Below are 20,733 nucleotides of genomic sequence, written 5' to 3' on the forward strand. Positions count from 1 at the left end.
TATTGTAGTGTGAACTTTCATATACAACAACCTACTTTCTCAGGTGTAAGGTTCAAGCATCTGTTGAAAATATAAAATGTTTCTGAAATGGCAACACCCATACCCAAATTCAAAGTATAATTGGTTATAAGAGAAACTTGAAAATTATTTTGAAGCTTTTTTTTAATTGGCATTTTTTCATTCGGTGAGAATCATTCTTTTCTTATGTCTAGCAATGAAACAATGTTATTCAGTTCTTAAACAGGGGAAGAAGGTAATCCACAAATCCTAATATATTTAACTTATTTTTAAAAGAAAAGAATGCAAAATATTTCTCCACAGTTGGAGTGAGAAATTATTTCAAATTAGTATAGCATCCTCTTTCTCGGAGAAGACAGTTATACATTAATTCACACCTTACATACAAAATAAACAAGACTTTGGTTGTCATGCAAAATTCTATATTTGGTTTCTAGGAGAAATAATGAAACATATTTGACTGTTTCACTCAATGTGTGATGAAGTAAAGAGGAAACAGAACAGCAGGGAATACATCATAGTAGGTAAGCTCAAAGCTTCCTTTTTTCAATCAGAAAAGTTATGATCTTATACAATACTGCTATGAATGCAAATAAAATAAAATCATTCGTTGTCATCGGCGGTCCATTCACCAAGGTCTTAAGATTTATGATAGTAGCAAGTACTGCAGTGGCAATCTGTGTGATTCTCTATCTTTGTGTGTTCATGATTTGGAATGGGAGCCTTGAGAAAAGAAAAAAAGAAAAGAAAAGAAAAGATAAAATTATACTTTCATTCATTGCAAAAATCAGAGCCTTTGTGCAAAGAACACCTTAAAGCTTTATTTTCTCACTTAAAATAAAAGCTATGTAGAGTTGGCAACACTGTGTTTATTATGCAATTTCTTCTTCTATATTGTGATTTGTTGTGATGAAGTTTATGGTACTGTTTTAATTGTACACCATTTTGATACTTTCTCTCTCTCTCTCTCTCTCTGAATAAATGAAAACAAAGAAACACTGAGAATTATTATCTAGACTCACTCTGTTATCATTTTTAAATGGCAGTTACAGTATAAGTAGATAGAATCCTAAGGAACACCCCACCCCCAAATGCAATTAGTTCCATATGCTCAAAAAAGATTTTTCACTAGCATTTCTTGAACAGCAGCTGCTCATCTACAGGGCAAATATGTTGTAATGTAGTTGCAACACATCACTAACTTAACCTTTGGAGAAATTAGGTTGAGAAGCCAGCTACAAGATAGTGTGAAGAATTCTCCTGTTCACCCACCCTTAATCTGGTTTGAATATTGTGATACATATATTGCTCACTTGAATTATACAAGTGTTCAAAGTCAATACTAATAGTTCTGATTTTGCTATGTAAGGGTTGGAGCCATCTGGATTTATAAGAGACCTTAAGTAAGTCAGACAGCAGACTGTGGACTTAGAAGAATGGAGTTGCAGCTTTCAGGCACAATCTTCAAGCATCCCTGAGGATTCCAATACAGTGGTACCTCTGGTTACGAACTTAATTCATTCTGGAGGTCCATTCTTAACCTGAAACCGTTCTTAACCTGAGGTACCACTTTAGCTAATGGAGCCTCCCACTGCCGCTGCACAATTTCTGTTCCCATCCTGAGGTAAAGTTCTTAACCTGAGGTACTACTTCCAGGTTAGCAGAGTCTGTAACCCGAAGTTACAGTATCTGAAGAAGTGTGCATGCACACGAAAGCTCATACCAGGAACAAACTCAGTTGGTCTCTAAGGTGCTACTAGAAAGAATTTTCGATTTTGTTTTGACTATGGCAGACCAACACGGCTACCCACCTGTAACTGTAACCCGAAGTGTTTGTAACCCAAGGTACCACTGTATTATTCCAGGGTGAGGAGGAAGGGGAACAAACACATATTGCATAGGTAGGTGTTTAGTAGCCTCATTACCTGTTTGAAGGCTCTTGCCACACAGCATGTTGCTTCTGATGTGATGTTCTTTGGGACCAGCATTGTCTTCTTAGATCTCATGGGAGTGGGATAAGCCCTTGAGAAACAGCATCCTACACACTGATAAATAGGTCGCCCATTGAACAGCTCCGTCATGTGCGCATGCAAGCTTAGTTTACATTCAGGGCAGCCTTTCAGATACACAAAAAAGAATATATTTAGATGTTAGTGCTGTTCTTGGTTCTACTTGTACTTCACATTCCAACATACGATGGGCTGGGCTGCATTCCAATCTTGAGCTGAACTGGTAGGATGGGCTTCTCATTGTGCTCCATCAATTCATGAATGGCTAAATTCACATATAACTTTGAAGACAAAATGGTCTACAGCAAGACATGGGAGCCTTCCATATATTGATTGGACTACAATTCCCATAATCTCATCCCATCGGCCATAGGTCTGGGGCTGGTGGGAATTGGATGCCAACAAGTCCTCCAGCCGTAGTCCAAAGGAAATGAGATAAACTTTCTGATCTGATCTTGTCCCTCTTTCTATCAAATGTTTTGGAACTAGCTAAGGCTTGCTTAAACTGGTCACCTCCTCAAGACCCAAAGGAACCCTCCCCACTTCTTTCCTTAAAAACTGTGAAATATTCACTGGGAGCTACTAACAAGGTGCTCCAAAGTGGGGTTTTCAAGACGGAACATGCAATCTCACTCCTTGAACACGCAGCACATTTTCAGAAAAAGAAATGCCAGTTCAAAGAATTCATCACATGCAGGGCACCACAAACACTAAGGTATTCAAAATCACAAGTCAAATGGGCAATTAAATGCATGTTTATGAATATGGCAGAATATTGATGTCATCTGAGAATCAGATTATTAACAAGTAACATAGTAAATCAACTTTTGATGTCAGGGAAGATTAAACAGCTGCAGTTCTTCATTTCCCACATTTGGAGATGCTGACAGATAATACTGCTTTTAAAAAATAACTCAATCAAAAATATTATGTGGAAAGCCCCTCCCCCCACCACTGTTAGTGTTACAGTAATTTAGTTAATGCCATATCCACTCATTTTTCATCTTTTTAAAAATTTTATTTGCATTAATTGCAATGCATATTATCAACAAATACAACTAATCTGAAACAACATACCCTATGTATATTGATTTCATTATACCTTCATTTCATACCTGTGCCACTTTTTCCTTGGCTGCATTTTGTTTTATAGCAATCATATATATCATTTGCTTCAAATATCTTCCCCAGGGCAATTCCCAGTAAATAGAACCATACAAAGATAATCAAAATACAACTAACACACACACCAAATAAAATTAAGAATGGACCAAAAGTAGCACAAAAAGCAGACACTGGACATAAAACATGCCATTAAAATGCCTGAGAGAATAGAAAGGTCTTGGCACACCCCCTGTGATATCATCTCAGAGCCTGGAAGTGCTTTGAGCCTCCTTTATCAGAGTATTCAATGATAAGGGTGCCACAAAAGGAAAAAGCCCATTTTCCTCTAGTCTACCCATTGTATCAGGGATATCAGAAGAAGGACTTCTGAAGAACTTCTTAAGGCACTGCTGGGCTCATATGGAGGAAATGGGTGCAACTTGTTCAATAAGACAAATATCCAGGAATCAGTTTGAATTTTGTCTTTTCATTATGTGAATACTTTTCTTTTAGCAACCAATTCAGCTATTCTGATCCAAGCCTGATGTTTCATCTTCTTAATCCAAATAGCTAGACTGTATCCCAATAGTCATGACAGACTTTTAACTCGCTCTCTTTTTTTACAGCAATACAAAATGAAGCTTAACTGCCAAAATGCCCACACTTATTTTCTGAGAAACCAAACCAAACCAAACAGACTTGTTGAAAAATAGTCACTGTTCATAAACTTTTAGAATAAAAAACTGAAGATACTGAAAGTATAGAAAAGAAAGCATACACGTGTACTAGCAGAAAGCTTTCATTAGTTAAAAAAATGAGATTTTTTATGATTTTAGGGGGAAATACAATACTTTTCTTGTCAATGAGATTAAAAGTGCTACCTATCCAATAATCTGCAGTATGAAATGGTTAGCATTTACTTTTAGGGGTGTAATGTACAAAGTGCTATTCAGTCAGAAGATTCTAGAAGTGGCCCAGAGCCCTGTCTTTTGCACATTTACTCAGTATAGGTAAGTATACTGAGTAAGTATAGGTAAGTATAGGTAAGTATTCCTCTTTGTAAAGCTGCCAAATAGTTTTAACAAAAGAGAGAGAGAGATTTTGCAACTTCTGTTAAAGTGCGGTGGAGGGGACCACTTCCATTACACTTCTCTTTTCTTTCTTATTTCACAATTCCCCATGCCAGGAAATGTCATTTCTGTTCATGGTGCACAGATGATGGCAGCTTAACTGGTAAGTTTTATTTATCCAAATCACTGTCTGCTTTAAAAAAAAAAAATTTAAAATTAAAATTAAAATATTTCATGTATCTCACCTGGAGTGAGGAACTCTCGCTCTGGCACTGAATGTAGAATATTCAGTGATACAGACAATATGGCAAAAGCAAGAGCTGCATACTTCCCATAGAACACCATGGCCCTCCTGCAAAAGAGAGAAAAACAAAGGATTTCCCCTCTAGTCGTAAGCATGTTTATTTGGAAATACATCCAGTTGATTCCAGTTGAAAGTAGCTTAGGAACGCAGCTTTAATCGTATTCTTAAATTCTACCCATGGAGAAGGCGCAGAGCTGTAGGATTGTTGGCGGTGCTGCTGCCTCAAGAGACTAGTGACTTATTTGGATTCCAGTCTCTGAATGTAATATGGGATAAAAGTGTGGTTAGCATCTTGAGTTTACCATGCAGTTTTAACATACATGCTAAGTGAGTACAGATGCATCATAACAATGCTGTCACTTTTTTGGGTCAAAACTTTGGGGTGTTTGTAGAATAAGGATAAGGTGCCTTTCAGATGTTGTTGGATTGCAACTCAAATCGGTCCCAGTCAGCATGATAAATGTTCAGGGAGCTACAGACCAACTACATCTGAAACTAAGTAGAACACCCATGAGTTCAGAAGTGGCTAATGTTTTGTGAGCTAGCCACTCCTGAACCAGAGGGTGTTTTTACTAAGGCACTCCACATGGCTTGGCTTACATAAACCTATGTTAGCCAAAACATCCTATTGGCTCAGGTAGACTATGTTTTATAGAACTGATATCATTACAGAAGTTATCTGAGAAGTTTCCTGTAATATATGAAAGCTGTGTTCACAAGTGGTTTAAAATAAAATAAAATTGTACACATCATGGGTGTGGACCAAGAGCCAAACAGCTATCTCACATCATAGACAGATGCAGCACAGAAAATACATATGACTCTCACTTCTTATGATGAATACCTTGCATAAACTTGATATATAGGCATGTGCCCAGCATCTCTGAAACACATGAAGTGATGCTAAGCAATAGTTAAATTTAACATTTCCCCCTGTCCATGGGAATACTTTGGTATAAGCCTCTAGACTGAGTAAAATATATTAAAACATGGTATCACTTTCCGGTAGATTTTGCAAGGACGACCTGTGATCAGGAACAAGCTACAATCTAGCACCCTGCTCATGAATGCTCCCTGCAAAATCTGCCAAAATATTTAGCTAGGATCCAAAAACCCACAAAAGGTCATTCTGCATGCACATGCATAATGGGGCATTGATGCCCAATTGGGCAAAAGCTCAGCAGACACACGTGCCACAAAAAAGGTATGAGAGCCAGATCCTCAGAGAAAAAAGTTTCAACAATATCACTAGATGTGTGAGACAACTAGACATAAAAATGTCCGTGCATCTTTCTCTATGAGAATCACACTTCCTGAATGTAAAAGCACTATGCTGGAGCTGGCCCTAAGCAGCTTGTAAGAGAGTAAAGACATATTTATTCTAACAAATAACAAAACAAATAACAGAAAAACTACATTCCAGAAATAACGATGCAACACAAAGAATGCAAGCAGACAAGAAGATAGTGCTGTTTAGGCCATGGAAAGGGCAACTGACAAGCAAATCATCCAAAGGAATTAAATTAATATAATATTAGCATTATATTATCAAACACAATTTGTTGTTTTTATAATTTTGTTATAAAATAATAATACTGATGAGTCTGTTATATTTATGTGACGCTTTCTAGTAAATTGGCATTTAAAAGGAGAGGACTGCCTTAGGCTGCAGTCCTATGCACACTTACCATGGAGTAAGACACACTGAACACAATGGGTTTTCTGACTAGACTTGTACAGGGTTGTACTGCAAGCCTTTGCAGAAATAATCCAGGAAAAAAATGTATTAAGGTAATAGCCATTTTTCTTCCTTAATTTTTATAAATGTAGTAAAGGAATGGAGGATAATTTTATTAAGTTTACATTTAAAACTGGATTTACCAGATTCACACTTTTTGAAACAATGAGGATTAAAACATAGCCATCCTTTGAAATTTGCACTTACTTGAATTTTGCAAGGCAGTTTCCCCAACAAACCAATGTATTTTAGGTAGAAGGGTGCATAAAAATAAATGTATTTGTGGAAATAATATACAAAAATACATATATCAATAGAAATTGCTTGCAAAGTTGTGTGCATTACTCAAAATGACATAAAAATTGTTTATCAGGAAAAATTCATACTAGAGTGCTTAAGAATTCAAATGTGGATTTTTAAATAGGAAAAATTGCTGCAGGGATATGGAGAATCCAGTTTAAGATTGTGAAAAATGAGAAAATAGCAGATCCTTCCACTGCTAATGCAGTATCAAGAATCTAAACTGGATAATTTTGAGAAAGTATATGTATTGCTTTCTTAGCTAAATAATCACATATCATTTCCAACATGATATGTTAAGTAACACAGGCTGTTGTTGTTTTTACCTTGACAAATAGTTGCAACCAATGTCCAACCAGTTTGATGTGTAAGTTTGTTGCATTCACACTTTACAAGTTTAGATGTAAAATATAATGTGTGAAGTAGCCCAGGGAGATTGTTACTTATTAGCCACTATCCATCCAAAGTTGCTTTTTCTGATCTCTTTCCCTGTTCCAGAGAACTACGGCTTGTATCAAAAGAACTTCAGGTACAACAGGGCTTTCTCACTCCGTTCCCATCGCAGCCTTTTGCCCCTCACCAAAAAAAACACATACAGAAAGCCTGCTCCTAAAAGCCAGGGAACTCACCAGAATTGTGGGCAATGCAGTATAAGGCTACAACTGGGAAAAGGGAATCAGCAGAAATCAGAGACCCTCTTTCCCCTTTATTTATTGTTATGGGGGGAAAGGTGCCTTCTCTTTGCACAACGGTACTCTTTGGATCCTAGACAATGAAAGCATGAGAAGACTGCATGGCCATCTGATGTACTCAGAGTTATGTGGCATAAGCTGCGCAAGAGAATCCAAATGAAGAGATGATTGTCGTTCCACCTGCATTATGCTTATCCCTGGAGAGAGTTCTCCCTAACAACAACACTCTCAAAACAGTAACATGTTATACCCCTGCAACAGCAATCACAACATTTGGGTTTTGTTTTGTTTTGTTTTGTTTTTTAAAAGCAATAATTTTCAGCTTCAGGTTTTTATCTAAACCATGCTTCCATTTCAGAGACTGAGATACATTGCACACAAAGAGAAGATCACCATTTGGCTGACACGTTTTTGTGTCTTCATCAAATGATCCCAATGCATCTTGCAAAACAACCCTTATCCATGTTACTCACAAGTAGGCACTACTGAGTTCTGTGGAGTTTACCCCCAAGTAAGTGGATATAGGATTGCAGCCTCAGTCTATGAAGAGAATCACAGTACTTTGTCCTTTTACCAAGAGTCTGCTTTAAAGAAAAGAGATTATATTAGATTTCAAATTAATAAACATATCTAAACCATTTTAACAAATAACATTACCCTTCTTCTTTTCCAGCTGAGGCCTGTTGATTAAGGGTCTGAAAAAAATAGGGTTAGGAAACTTAGCGGTAGCTTGTCTTTCGACGCTGAGACGGAATAAACCCTCTGTTTTTCTTTTATACTGGGAAATTCAGTCATATCATCTGCCTAGATCTAAGCCAATGGATCAACTGTGATGTCTGCTCATTGGCCAACTATTGCTTGATGTAATTACTATTCCGCCGTACTGATGTTATCTCTTCCTTGACTCTTAAACAGATCACTTTCTGCATTGTAATATTAAAGGAAGGTCAGATGGTGGGCACAAAAATCAACAATGTTTACCATTTAGTTTTCTCTTGCATTGTCAACCACAGTTTACTGCCATTTTCAGTAATTGCAGCCATTAAAAAAGAACAACAAAGACTACAGTGCCTTGACCAGATTTCCTACCAGCTTCTAAAATGGCACAGGGGGAGAATGTTCATTCCCTGTAGTCTCTTTCCCCTTTGCAACATTATCTTAAGAGTTGAAAACTAGAAAATAACATTTAAAAATTTAACAATAGATTTGGAAGGCCACGATTTACGCTTTGGTTGGCACGCTTATCTTAATTATGATAAATCATAGAAGCTTCTTTAACCATATAATAAGGAATGCTGTATATAGGGTTTGGAATAAATACCAAAGGAAAGAGACGAAAACACCAAGATGGATCTCCCCATTTGAGGCAATAGCGTTTAAAAAAAAAAAGAACAATGATAAAAAAGAGTGGATTACATATAATCTACTATTAACACAAAAAGAAGGGAAATTTGAATTGAAAAAATATGAGGAGATTAAAGGATATCTTTCGAGTTGGTTGGATTATTTTCAAATTAATGAAATATATAAACAAGATAAGGTTGTTGGATTTGCAGAGGAACCTTCAAAATTTGAAAAAGAATTTTTAAATAGTAATAATAGGTTAATCTCCCGAATGTACAAGATCTTATTGGAATACGAAGTAATGGATGAAACGATAACGGCCTCAATGACCAAATGGGCTCAAGACGTGGGCCATCCAATTATGTTGGAGGAATGGGAAAAATTATGGCAAGTTAATTTAAAATTTACGGCAAATCACAATATAAGAGAGAACATGTTAAAAATGGCCCACAGATGGTATTTAACACTGGCCAGACTTTCAAAAATGTATAAAAGCCTAGCGAATGCATGTTGGAGATGTGGTGCTGAGAATGGTGATTTGATTCATATGTGGTGGCGGTGTGAAAAAATCAAAGTGTTCTGGGGAGAAGTATATGACGAAATGAAAAAGATGATGAGAATTTCCTTTACCAAACAACCTGAGATGTTTTTACTAAGTATGATAGATAATGAGATTCCAAACAAGTTAAAAGAAGTCTTCTTATACGCAATAGCAGCGACCAGAATAGTAGTGGCAAAAGGATGGAAAGATCAAGAAGTACCAAAAATCATTGACTAGCAAATCAAATTACAAGAATTAACTGAGTTGGCTCTACTAACAAATAACTTAAGAGGAAACTCAAAGCAGAAATTTGTTGGAAAATGGGAGGTCTATAAAAGATATGTGTTAAAATATAATAAAAGCTTGGTAACCATGCCAGCATTTGAGGGATAAAGGGAATGGTAATGAGTTGTAAGAAAAAATGTGGAGTAAAAATTATTTAAGAATGTACTGGAAATTAAGTATATGAGAGAATACTTGGTTGTAAACATTCAAATCAACTTATGTTGAAGCAAAGGGATTTGTCAGGAAGTCGGTGTAGAGGGTGTAGAAATAGAATATTTTTGGGGGGGTGATTGGGGATGGGTTTTTGTTTTTTGTTTTGTTTTGTGGGTTCCCCCCTTTTTCTTCTTTTCTTTTTTTCTTTTCCTCTCTTTCTTTGTTTTTGTTTTTGTTCTTGTTTCTTTAGATATGACTTTTAATTAAGGTATAGAGTCATTAGAAGAAAGTACGATCTAAATAACTTATATAATCATAAAAGCAAATTTCTTTTAAGGTGTAAGTGTTTTGGGGAATGGTTGGATAAGATGATTATATGTATTTGATATTGCTTAACGTATTCTTTTTTTTCTCTGTGTAAATCAATATAAATTCAATAAAAAATTATTTTAAAAAAATTTAACAATGGACCTGCAGTATCTTGATAAATAATAGAACCTTGGGATTGGAGGGAAGTCAATTTGTTTTGTTTTGTTTTTGCATTGTTGTTGTTTTTTATTTTTGTTATTTTTGGACAATGAATAAAATGTTATAAAAAAAGAAAAAGAAAACTAGAAAATAACAAAATAGGAGGGAATAGCTCAGCTGTTTTTTAAAATTATTTTATTTTTTAAATAATTTTTATTGAGTTTACATTTCTACCATAATTACAATCCATTAATTAATCTCATTACCAAAAACGTTGCTCAAACTGAGCTTCGACTTCCCCCATCCTAATCTCTGGCTTTCATATTCACTTACATCTTAGCATTTCTATGACAACCTTTCTATCTTAATAAAATTTACCTTATTAATTGTAAACCGGTTCCAAATATTAACATTACAAAATATTTTAACTCAAACCTACGTTTTCAGATGTTTACAGTGTTCGTTCATGTATTTTATAAATTTACTCCAGTCCTTTTTGAACAGCTCGTTGTGCTGGTTTTGGGTCTTCCCCTTCAGCTTTGCCAATTCTGCATATTCCATCATTTTGATCTGCCATTCTTCCAATGCTGGAAGTTCCTGCTGCTTCCATTTCCGGGCCAAGAGTGTCCTTGCTGTCATTGTAGCATACATAAACAGATTTATATCTTTTTTAGGAATTTCATCTCCGATTGTACCAAACAAAAATGTCTCTGGTTTTTTATTAAAATTATATTTAAAAACCTTTTTTCAATTCATTATACAGTGGTACCTCGGGTTTAGTACGCTTCAGGTTAAGTACGCTTCAGGTTAAGAACTTCGCTAAGAACAGAAATTGTGCCCTGGTGGCGCAGTGGCAGCAGGAGGTCCCATCAGCTAAAGTGGTGCTTCAGGTTAAGTACACTTCAGGTTAAGAATGGACCTCCAGAACGAATTAAGTACTTAACCCGAGGTACCACTGTATATCAATAGGCTTTAACCTTAGTACACATCCACCACATATAGCTCAGTTGGTTACAGCCCGGTGCTGATAACCTAGCCAAGGTTGTGATTCGATCCCCATGTGAGCGACTAGCATATTTCTGCATTGCAGGAATTTGGACTAGGTGACTCTCAGGGTCCCTTTCAACTCTACAATTCTCTGATTTTATGACGCACAGATTTTATGATGCATAGGTTTTTGTGTCAGGCTATGTCATGTCTAGCCTCAATCTCCCCATCTCCATCTCAGCAGGGGAAGAGGTATTGCCCAGGGATCCATCATTCCACACTCCAGAGCCTTCCACACCTGAGGGCTTGACTTTACCTGACACTTCAGACACAGAAGACCCACACAGAGAGACCTCACCATAGTTTCCAGTGGTTGCAGGTTCAGGCAATTGGCCTTTAGGAAACACAGCTTTTCTGAAGGGGTGAGGTTAACAGCAGGTGAAAATCATGGCATCTTGAAAAGGTCACAGCAGGCTGCAGAAACAATACAGTGGTACCTCGGGTTAAGAACTTAATTCTGGAGGTCCGTTCTTAACCTGAAACTGTTGTTAACATGAGGTACCACTTTAACTAGCTGCCACCACGCCACCACCAAGTGATTTCTGTTCTCATCCTGAAGCAAAGTTCTTAACCCGAAGTACTATTTCTGGGTTAGCAGAGTCTGTAACCTGAAGCGTCTGTAACCCGAGGTACCACTGTAGCTCTCTTTGGGTGAGTTCCAGCTGATGTTTGCCTTTGTGATCTGTCCAGGGTCCTGGCAAAAGATACTGCCTTGCCTTTTGTGATCCACCATAGCTTACCATAATTCCATTTGCTCTTCTAGTAATTGCCACTTCTTCAAACCAGCCCCCCCCCTTGAGTTGCAACGTAAGGCAACTTTTAAAAAAATAAAGTGCAAGGTAGCATGATAGCACTATTGCAGGGAAGCATATTTTCTGTAGGTTACAATAAACCTATATTTGAATATAATTTCAGACCATATGGAATTCTTATACAAAGTGTGCATTATATTAAAGACAGATGTTTGTGTTAAAATAAATTTTAGTATTAGAATAATTGAGTAAAGCATTAAGCACTTTTATATTCCATTTATTTCAGTGAGAGTTAAATGCATGCTTATTTTCCATCTTTAAAAATCAACAGGACTCAAAGTGCTTAACTTTGCGTGAAGTGCACCTAATGGTTATACTCGCAACATTATGTAACTCCCTTTGCGAGAATAACTTCATTTTAGAATCACTTATTTTCCCCATTTTATTCTAAAAATCCACTTGTGAATCAGAAATGTTATTATGCATCTAGCTTTTCATTTGCACTCCAAGTAATTTTGTTTTTCCCTGTTCAATGTATGTAATACCCCATTCAAATCAATATTCTCGTAACAGCCACTATACCTGTAGTTTGCAATCAGTGATGGAACAGCAGGGGAGTTCAATTCCCTCTCAAGGCTTCCAGCTACCAATATTAATTAGGTGGAAAATACAAGGAAATATATCTGTGAACAAACAATGCTGCAGTAAAAATGCCAGGGCAGAGACCATTTTTATGTACCTTGTATATTTTTATGATTTTATTGGTGAAAGAAGATCTACTCGATAAAGGCCAAATAAAAGACATATGGGGATAAAGAAATAATATTGCAAGGCAGAGTCTACCTCTACTATTTACTTTACAGCTTCTGAGAAACTGAACAACCAATAGGGCCTCCTCTACCCCCTGAGGGGGTCTGTAGGGCTTTAAACACTAATGTGAGCATCTGGATCTAGGCCTGGAAATGAACTGGCAACCAATGCAGCAGTTTAAAACAAGGGTTATGTGAGATCTAAGTGGAAGCCCAGCCACTAATCTGGCTGCTGCATTTTGAACCACTTGACATTTCCAAGTCATCCTAAGTATGTAAGTTACCAGAGAATGAATTACAGTGGCCAGGTTATTTATGTCCAAAAGGGGTCGTTTCTGGTGAACCAGAAAGATACTTCTGCTCCAGAAGGCTATTGTGGTCTACAGTATCAAAAGCCACCAACAGATTGAGAATGAGCAGCGTTGCACTCTCCCCATCTCTCTCCTGATAATTATCATCACCCAGGGTGACCAAGGAAATTTGAGTGTCATGACAAAGCCTGAAGCCAGACTGGAACAGATCCAAGTAATTACCGGTAGTTTCCTTCCTGAAGCTGGACCACCATCGCCTTCTCAAGCACCTTGCCTCAAAAGGGGATATCTGCCACCAGACACTTCTGGATCCAGAGAGGTCGTCTTATCAAGGAGATACAGTGCTGCCTCCTTCAAGGCAGGTGGACCTTCTTCACTAAAGCATTAATCACTTTCTGGGCCCACCCAGGCAACCCCCTGAAGCCAGAATGCCAAGGGTCAAAGTGGCAGGTGGATGTCTTCAAGCAGATTGTCACATCCTCAGGCTGCAATAACGTAAACTGATCCATTATTGATGGAACAAGAGTGCTCTAGACCAGTGTTTTTCAACCACTGTTCCGCGGCACACTAGTGTGCCGCGAGATGTTGCCTGGTGTGCCGTGGGAAAAATTGAAAAATTACTTTATATATAGTCAATATAGGCGCAGAGTTAAATTTTTTTAACATTTTCTAATGGTGGTGTGCCTCGTGATTTTTTTCATGAAACAAGTGTGCCTTTGCCCAAAAAAGGTTGAAAAACACTGCTCTAGACAACCCTGTTAGACTTGATTTGAATGGGATCCAGCTCTGTCAAAATCTGAGTAATTTTCTCCCTAAAGTGCCTTGCAAAGTTGTTACACGAAGCCAGCAAGGGTGTCAGAGCCTTTTTATTTCTGTTTCTATCTCTTCAGTATTTCTGTTTAGAGAACCAGCATGCCCATTTTGTGGGAATGAAGGCCTGTTTGCTCATTAGCCGGATGACCAAAATAGGTCTCATACAGGCCAGCAGATTCAACCCCTGCCACTGCGCCGCTGCCAGCCCCATTGTGCTGCTTCCAACCCCATTGTGGCTTTGCCTGTGTCACAGTACCCATGTCCTCACAGCCGTCCCTCACCAAACTGCTACTGCATCGTGGCAGTTGCCGTGGGGGGACTGGCAGCAGTGCAGGTGTGACGGTGGGGCCAGGGAGGGGCCCTGGTTCTGCAGGATGAAGAATGGTGTTGCGGGGGTGACAAAATAACCTGGGCCACCCTCAAATATAGGATTCAAAATTACAACTCCCAACTGTTTTCCCACCTAAAAGCAGCTGTGGGGAAGGCAGTTTATAAACCCCTCTCCCTCACACCATTTTCTAAATCTAAATTAGCCCAGAATATGCTAAAAGGCTAAATACCTCACCCCTATATAGGGACGTCTTTAGCCATTGAGGCTACTGGCGCAAGGCCCTCCAGCCCCGCCGGCAGTGCCACTCTCGGCCACCTCTTCACAGGCTGCAGATGCGGGGAGGCTGTTGGCGAGCCTCCCTTCGGCGCTGCAGCCAGGGCTCCCTGGACGGCAGCGCCACGCTACCGATTTGGCCAAGCTGGTGGAAGCAGAGCACAGCTGTCAGCGTCCCCACCCACCCCTCCGCGCCCTCTGGCTGCCCGCTGCGCCTGGCCCTGCCCGGCGGAGCGCGGGGGGCGCCGGAGGGATCTTCATGCCGAATTTACTTAAGATGGCCTTGCCCCTACACATGCTGCTCCAAAATTCAACATACCTATAGAAAGCAAAGGTAATATTTGCAAAGGTGAATGTTTCTAGGACCCACCTTTGCAAGTTTAAAATTGTTCTCAATGCTGTGTTTTTATACTGTAACCTGCTCTGGGACCTTAGGCATAGGAGCCAACTCCCAGGGGCTGAGGTCCCTTCGCTCCCCCCCCCCCAATACAATATTTGAAAGGGCAGATTCCCCTCCCCAAGTTGATGACCATTACCATTCAAATTGTGGGGGCTGCATCATGGGATCTATTGTGGGGGGGGCTTACCTGCCCCCCCCCAAAATATTTTATTCAAGTTGGCCCTCCTGCCTTAGGGTGAAGGGCGGGAAGTAAATAAATAAATAAATTCGACAGGTTTTTTTGTTTTTTTCTTAAAAGGATAGTTTGTATTTAGAATAATTTCCCAAAAGCTTAAATAGCTGCCATGTCAAACAGTTTCGGAAGTTGCTGACTCGCTCGCAATAAATGCGCATCGGCTTTTGCATTCCTCGTTGCATAACACCTGGCCTCCCTCGCAAACGGAGGGGCCAGAAACTTTGCAGCCAGGTGCGCGTGTCCAGGGAGATAAGAGGGGCAAACGGAAACGGGCGAGAAACGCGACGCCTGCCCGTTGAAGTCTGCGGTGGCGGCGGCGCCGCCTCTTCCTGCAAGAGAGCGAAGCCGCTCCTCCAAACAAGGCAGACCGCGAGCGAAACTGAAACACTTCTTCGGTTGACGTCCTGCCTCCTCGCCGTCTCCCTCCCACCCTACACCCCCGCAAAAAAAAAAGTCCGCGGGATGCGTCACGAGGCGATCTGTGCCACTGGGCGCGCGCCGGCCGTCGCACGTGACAGGACTAGCCCACGTTACCCAGCCCCTCTGCGAATGCGGGAGGGAGGGGACGGGTAAAGAGCGGGCGAACTGTCTGTTCGAACTCTCCTCCCCTTCGATCCCGCACGTGATTCCCCCTCCCCGGAACGTGGTATTGTGTAATCACGTGACCCCCTTACGGGGCGGTGAAGAGGGGGGGGGTAGGTGGGCCGTTGAGGGAGGGCTCGCGAGTGCGGTGGCGGTTGGTTGGTTGTGGTTGGTAGTGGTAGGGTGGGGGGAGGGGGGCTGCGTACGCGACGGAGCGGGGTGCGAAGATGGCGGACGAGGAGGCCGAGCAGGACAGCGGCAGCCACGGCCCTGGCGGCGACAGCGGCCTCCTCCCTCTGGATATGCGGCGCTTGAAGGGGCGGCTGCTGGAGCTGGAGACGGGGCTGCGGGAGAGCCGGGAGCCCGCCGTGGAGGCGGCCGCCGAGTACTGTCAGCAGCTCTGCCAGGTCAGGACGGGGCCGGGGCGGGCAGGCGGCAGGGTCCTCTTTCTCTTTGCTGCCTCCTCCTCTTCCTCCAGGGGAGAGGCAGCGGGAGCAGGAAGGAGCTGGGCCGCGCTGCTGCTCTCCTCCTTTGAAACTGGCTCCGAGGGAGGGAGCGGGCGAACCGAAGTGGCCCGCCCCCCTGCGCCGGGAGGGGGAGTTCATCGCGGGCCCGGAATCCCCTCCCCCCACAACCTGTCTTCCCGGCAGCTCCCCACCCCCCACGCGGCTCCCTCTTCGATTCGGCCCCTTTGTTTTGCTGCCGCCGCCGCCGCTGCCTCTGGTCTGGAGGGGCCTTTGTCTGCTGATGGCGGCGGCGGAGAGCCCCTGCCCCTGGCCCAGCAATAAGCCGGAGCGTGAAGGAGGGGAGGGGAGGGGAAGGGTGGCTTGTTCCAGCGGGAGGAAGCGAGGGAAGGGGCTGACTATGGGGGCTCCCTCACCCGCTCGGTTGTATCTCGAGGACTCGTGCTCCAGGTGCGAGAGAAGGAAGTCCTGCCCCGCTTTCCCCTTATGCCACAAAAATTTCAATATAACCATCAGCTTGCCCATGGAAGCTAGCGCGCATCTGCCCCACAGTCGCTCACCGGGAGGCTTAGTCGTAAGGCTCCCATCATATTTTACCCTCATAGACGAGCATAGGAAGATAGTCCAGTGATCAGGGCTTCCGGAGTATCTTTGAGCCAGTGTTGTTGTGGTTGAACGATCTTTCTAACTGCCCTTGGATTTTGTCATTACTCTAAAGAAACAGATTTCCCCACATGGTATTTGTAGTGTTTGCTCAGGATGCACACTATTGCTCTTTCCACAAGACATTTGATGGGCAAATGTCTATTTCAGCCAATTTGTTGACTGGGAAACTGTCATTCCAGAAATCCACTTAGTTCAAAACTTACATATTTGAGTTTAAGACATGAACTGCTTTAAACAATCATGTTTGAAACAGATACTTTTTGATACAATCTCACAAAAATAACATATTGGCCTGGTTCTCGTGTCACTTTAAAGTATCATTCACCTAAGTGGCATGCTGTTGAAATGTCTTACTCCAGCTGCTTAGCCATTGTTTGGTCTTAATGTTATGTCTGAACCCGAACTCATGATTGGTTTCTTCCTAAACTACAAGTAGTAAACCAAGGTTTGTGTTTTGCTTACCACTCATGTGTATGGCTGACTTGGTATAATACAGCTTTCTATTTCTGAGCATGTTTATTGGGTGGAATTTAATTAATTGTCATTACGTTTCTTTTTTCTAGGTCAAAATGTTTTTTTTAAAAAAAAAATTAGGCCTATAATAATGGGCCACATTCTGTTTTTGTCCCTCTGTAAACATAGTCAATAGGGAGTCAGCCTTAGGGTTTACTCTTCACCTCTGTGAAACCATTTACAACCATCCCATCATTTCCCATGGTTTTGTGTTGCAAGTTCACAGGCGCAAGCAGTGGTTAACAAATTAAGATCCTTTGTCAACCAAAGGATGAAGGATCCTCGTTTTGTGTTAACCATAGTTTGCATCATTGCCATTTAACGATAACAATGAAAAAAGGACCCAGTATTCCTACGGGGGGGGGGGCCACAGGCTGGTCCTCTCTCGCTTGTCTAGGATAAAATTTCCGTACCCCAACTGTCATAGACTAAATTCCCATCTTCTTTGATATTATGCATTATACTTGAGCTGGAAAGAATAAGATGTTCCTTTTTGCCTATTGAGAACTCCTGAAAGCAGGAGTGAATAAAATCAACAGTATAGTTGAGCTCCCATACGTCAACTCAGTGTCTCTTGATCATATATCTTAATTGAGATTTGAAATTGTGCATTTTTGAGAGAAATGCCTCAAGCCATGGAAGGCTTCAGTTTATGTATTTATAAAATGTATCAGGCCTTGTTCATGTGAACTAGCTATGGCATTTAACTTTATCACTTGCCTTCTGAAAAAACAACATTTGTTCAAGTTGATGTAATAAAATAGGTAATCCTGAATTTATGAGATGAAATAATTACTTTTGTGTTTTATATGTTCTTATTCTACTCTTCCACCTTTTTTCTTAAACTTATAATTAAGAGCTAGATTGTGTGTGTACATAAACACACACCTTATTTGCTATGTATATCTTAATATTTCCTATGATTTATTCATTATTATGGATATTGATGTTTATGTGATTAATACTTTAAAAAATCAGATTATGTAAACAAGATGGGTGGATGGGAGCGTGCCTTGCTGGATCCAAGGAACAACCAGGAACTTTGGCTCCTGATTGTTCCTTTGGAGTCCCACCTTCACTCACACCACATTTGATGTCATGCATGGTGTCAGGTGTGGGATGTGTGGGCATGGCTTCCTAAAAATGGCCTGGTGGGCCATGTTTGGTACATGGATCTGAGGTTCCCCACCCCTGTATTATGGGCCAATCTGATATCAGTGACAAGTGTGAGAAATCCTGACTCCCAAGCTGTGTATGCCCCTTTCTGTGATAAGGCGTGTTCAAACTGGATCACAGTAATGCCAGAATAGGGTATAATAGTAGGAAAATGTATAGCATTTCAAAGCAATTGAAGGATAAATTTCTAAGACTTAATTTATCCTTCAATTTTTAAATAGATTTGGTGATGGGTGTTTATGAAAGATGTTAAAAAAGGTAAACGGACCCCTGACCATCAGGTCCAGTCATGTCCGACTCTGGGGTTGCGGCGCTCATCTCGCTCTATAGGCCGAGGGAGCTGGCATTTGTCCGCAGACAGCTTCCGGGTCATGTGGCCAGCATGACTAAGCCACTTCTGGCGAACCAGAGCAGCGCGCGGAAATGCCGTTTACCTTCCCGCTGGAGCGTTCCTTATTTATCTACTTGGACTTTGACGTGCTTTCGACGTGCTAGGTGGGCAGGAGATGAAAGATGTTACATCTAGCTAAAAGGCAGTCTCTATCTTTTAGCCATGCCTCTGTTGCAATCAAATAAATTTGGGAGAGTCAAGTACTTCTTAGCATTATAGAAGCTTGGATAAAGAATTGTATGCAGTGTAAAATTAAAGGGGACTTTCCTTTTACCTGCCTTTGTATTCTCTCAAGTCCTTGCATCTTCGCTGTAGTGGCAGGGCAGACACAGGCCTGCCTAGTTAGAAGGGAGCTCACCGAAAACTCCACCACAGTGTGATGGTGCTTTAACAAGTGAAAATGATTTCCAGGGCTGAAGTCACCTGGTGTCTTTCATGTATTAATGTAATTATTTAATTATATTTTTATTTCACTTTTCAGACAAATATTGTATCCCAAAATGGCTTACATCAATCAAATGTTAGATATTGGCCCTGCCCTCAGACTTACAAACTAGAAAGACAAGACGTACAAGGGAAGGGGACTGGAGGGAAAAGGTAAAGGAGGGAGATCAATTTAAAAATGCCAAAATAAATTGATTAGTTGTAAACAGGCATTTATATTCAGTTGAGGTTAGGTGATCTTTCCTTACTGATGTTTTTGAACAGATAGACATGGTTAGCAACCTGGCGATCCTTAGTTCTGACATTAGCAGAAACCAGGTTGCCCTTCTCACAGCCTCGGGGAAATTCTTTGGGTGCAAAAGTGTGTAGTGACTCTGAATTTGCACTTGGCAGTACTGTTTTGGAACAATTTGCCCAGCTCTCATAAAGAAATGGAATAGAGGGCCAGATTTGTCCTTCACAGGTGTTTGGTACCCCTTCCCTTAGTGATCCTGCTCAGATGTATTAGTAGTATAAAATGAAATTTATTATGTATAAATTATTGCATGTCAATAGATAATACATGCTTTCTGCCACCCTTCTGATTCTTTGAAGAAAAGGTCCGATACAATGTTCATGTATTATTCTCTTATGTAGAAATGTTCTCCTTTGGGTTTTTCCTTAGCCACTGTCCCTTTTTGCAATTGAAACCTCTGTTTCATGGCATCAATCAATAATGTTAATAAGGGTTACTTCCCATTTGGTAACTCTGGTTTTTTAGAATTAAATGATTCTTCACACTAGTTGACAAAATATTCTAATATCCCCCAGAATTCATGCAAAGTTCAGCTGACAGCATGTAGATTTGACACCATATTAGTTTTGGGCACCAAAACAAAAAGGTCATGGAAACATAATAATTAAGATTTTCATTTTAGTGTGCCTCACTTGCAAAGTGTTCATTGTTATCTGTGCTAGGAGAATTCTTTGTGATTTATATTTGTGTCTCTTGAATTATTCCTATCCCTCTGCTAATCTAGTGGATTAGGAAACAAAAGTCATTATGATTAATATTTTTAATTGTATATAGAATAGTCTCACTTCCTCATGGCACAGTACTGATCATTAGGCAGAATTTGAAGATACCCATTGTCTAGAGTAGCATTACCAAGTTTAGCTCTAACATTACCAAGTGTAGAGCTGCATTTATATGCACCCTTAAATAGGAGTAAGTTCCACTCAGTGGGACTTGCTTTTGAGTAAACATGCTTCACATTTCAGTGCATAAATCTTTTTTAAAGCTTTATTGCTTTGTTAAAGAGAAGGGCATTTTAAAAAATCATTAATAGAGACATGCTTATACAGCTAGGCAGTACCTGGAAATCTCAGAAGACAGAGGGGGTTAGACAGTACACAGAGGTTTATTTTTCTTTTACATATCTTTTACATTTATATCATGTTGAATGAGCTGTGAGTTTTCTGCACAGTCTTCTCTCACTGTCCGGGCCCAGCTATACAGTA

General features: G+C 40.4%; 2 protein-coding genes across 4 annotated transcripts in view; one reads left to right on the forward strand and one right to left on the reverse strand.

The window, feature by feature from the left end:
• Positions 1-423: 423 nt before the first annotated feature.
• CGA (glycoprotein hormones, alpha polypeptide) lies at positions 424-7,975 on the reverse strand. Of its 3 annotated transcripts, none has more exons than XM_033143367.1 (4): positions 7,893-7,975; positions 4,447-4,553; positions 1,944-2,134; positions 424-741 (listed from the first exon to the last, which is right to left on the reverse strand). In XM_033143367.1, exons 2-4 carry the CDS (start codon positions 4,544-4,546, stop codon positions 658-660), a joined length of 375 nt encoding a protein of 124 aa, XP_032999258.1. In that variant the 5' UTR covers positions 4,547-4,553; positions 7,893-7,975; the 3' UTR covers positions 424-657. The 3 variants fall into 3 exon arrangements, with proteins under 3 accessions (XP_032999258.1, XP_032999259.1, XP_032999257.1); XM_033143368.1 differs by having other exon boundaries at positions 7,709-7,970; XM_033143366.1 differs by lacking the exon at positions 7,893-7,975 and having other exon boundaries at positions 4,447-4,850.
• Positions 7,976-15,765: 7,790 nt separating this feature from the next.
• ZNF292 (zinc finger protein 292) overlaps positions 15,766-20,733 on the forward strand; it is a 34,106-nt gene continuing 29,138 nt past the window's right edge. Inside the window, exon 1 of the mRNA XM_033143369.1 lies at positions 15,766-15,986. Coding sequence (XP_032999260.1) covers positions 15,807-15,986 — 180 coding nt within the window. The 5' untranslated portion in view covers positions 15,766-15,806. The remainder of the gene's footprint in view (positions 15,987-20,733) is intronic.

Source organism: Lacerta agilis, chromosome 3 (genome assembly GCF_009819535.1).
Source record: "Lacerta agilis isolate rLacAgi1 chromosome 3, rLacAgi1.pri, whole genome shotgun sequence".
NCBI classification, from domain to species: Eukaryota; Metazoa; Chordata; class Lepidosauria; order Squamata; family Lacertidae; genus Lacerta; species Lacerta agilis.

Bases quoted from the DNA above. Each gene is read 5' to 3' on its own strand.
- CGA (XM_033143366.1), bottom strand. From the start codon at position 4,618: ATGTATTTCCAAATAAACATGCTTACGACTAGAGGGGAAATCCTTTGT. The intron at 2,135-4,446 runs GTGAGATACATG...TGTATCTGAAAG, and splicing joins GCGAGAGTTCCTCACTCCAG to GCTGCCCTGAATGTAAACTA. The intron at 742-1,943 runs GTAATGAGGCTA...TCTTTTCTCAAG, and splicing joins TGGCAAGAGCCTTCAAACAG to GCTCCCATTCCAAATCATGA.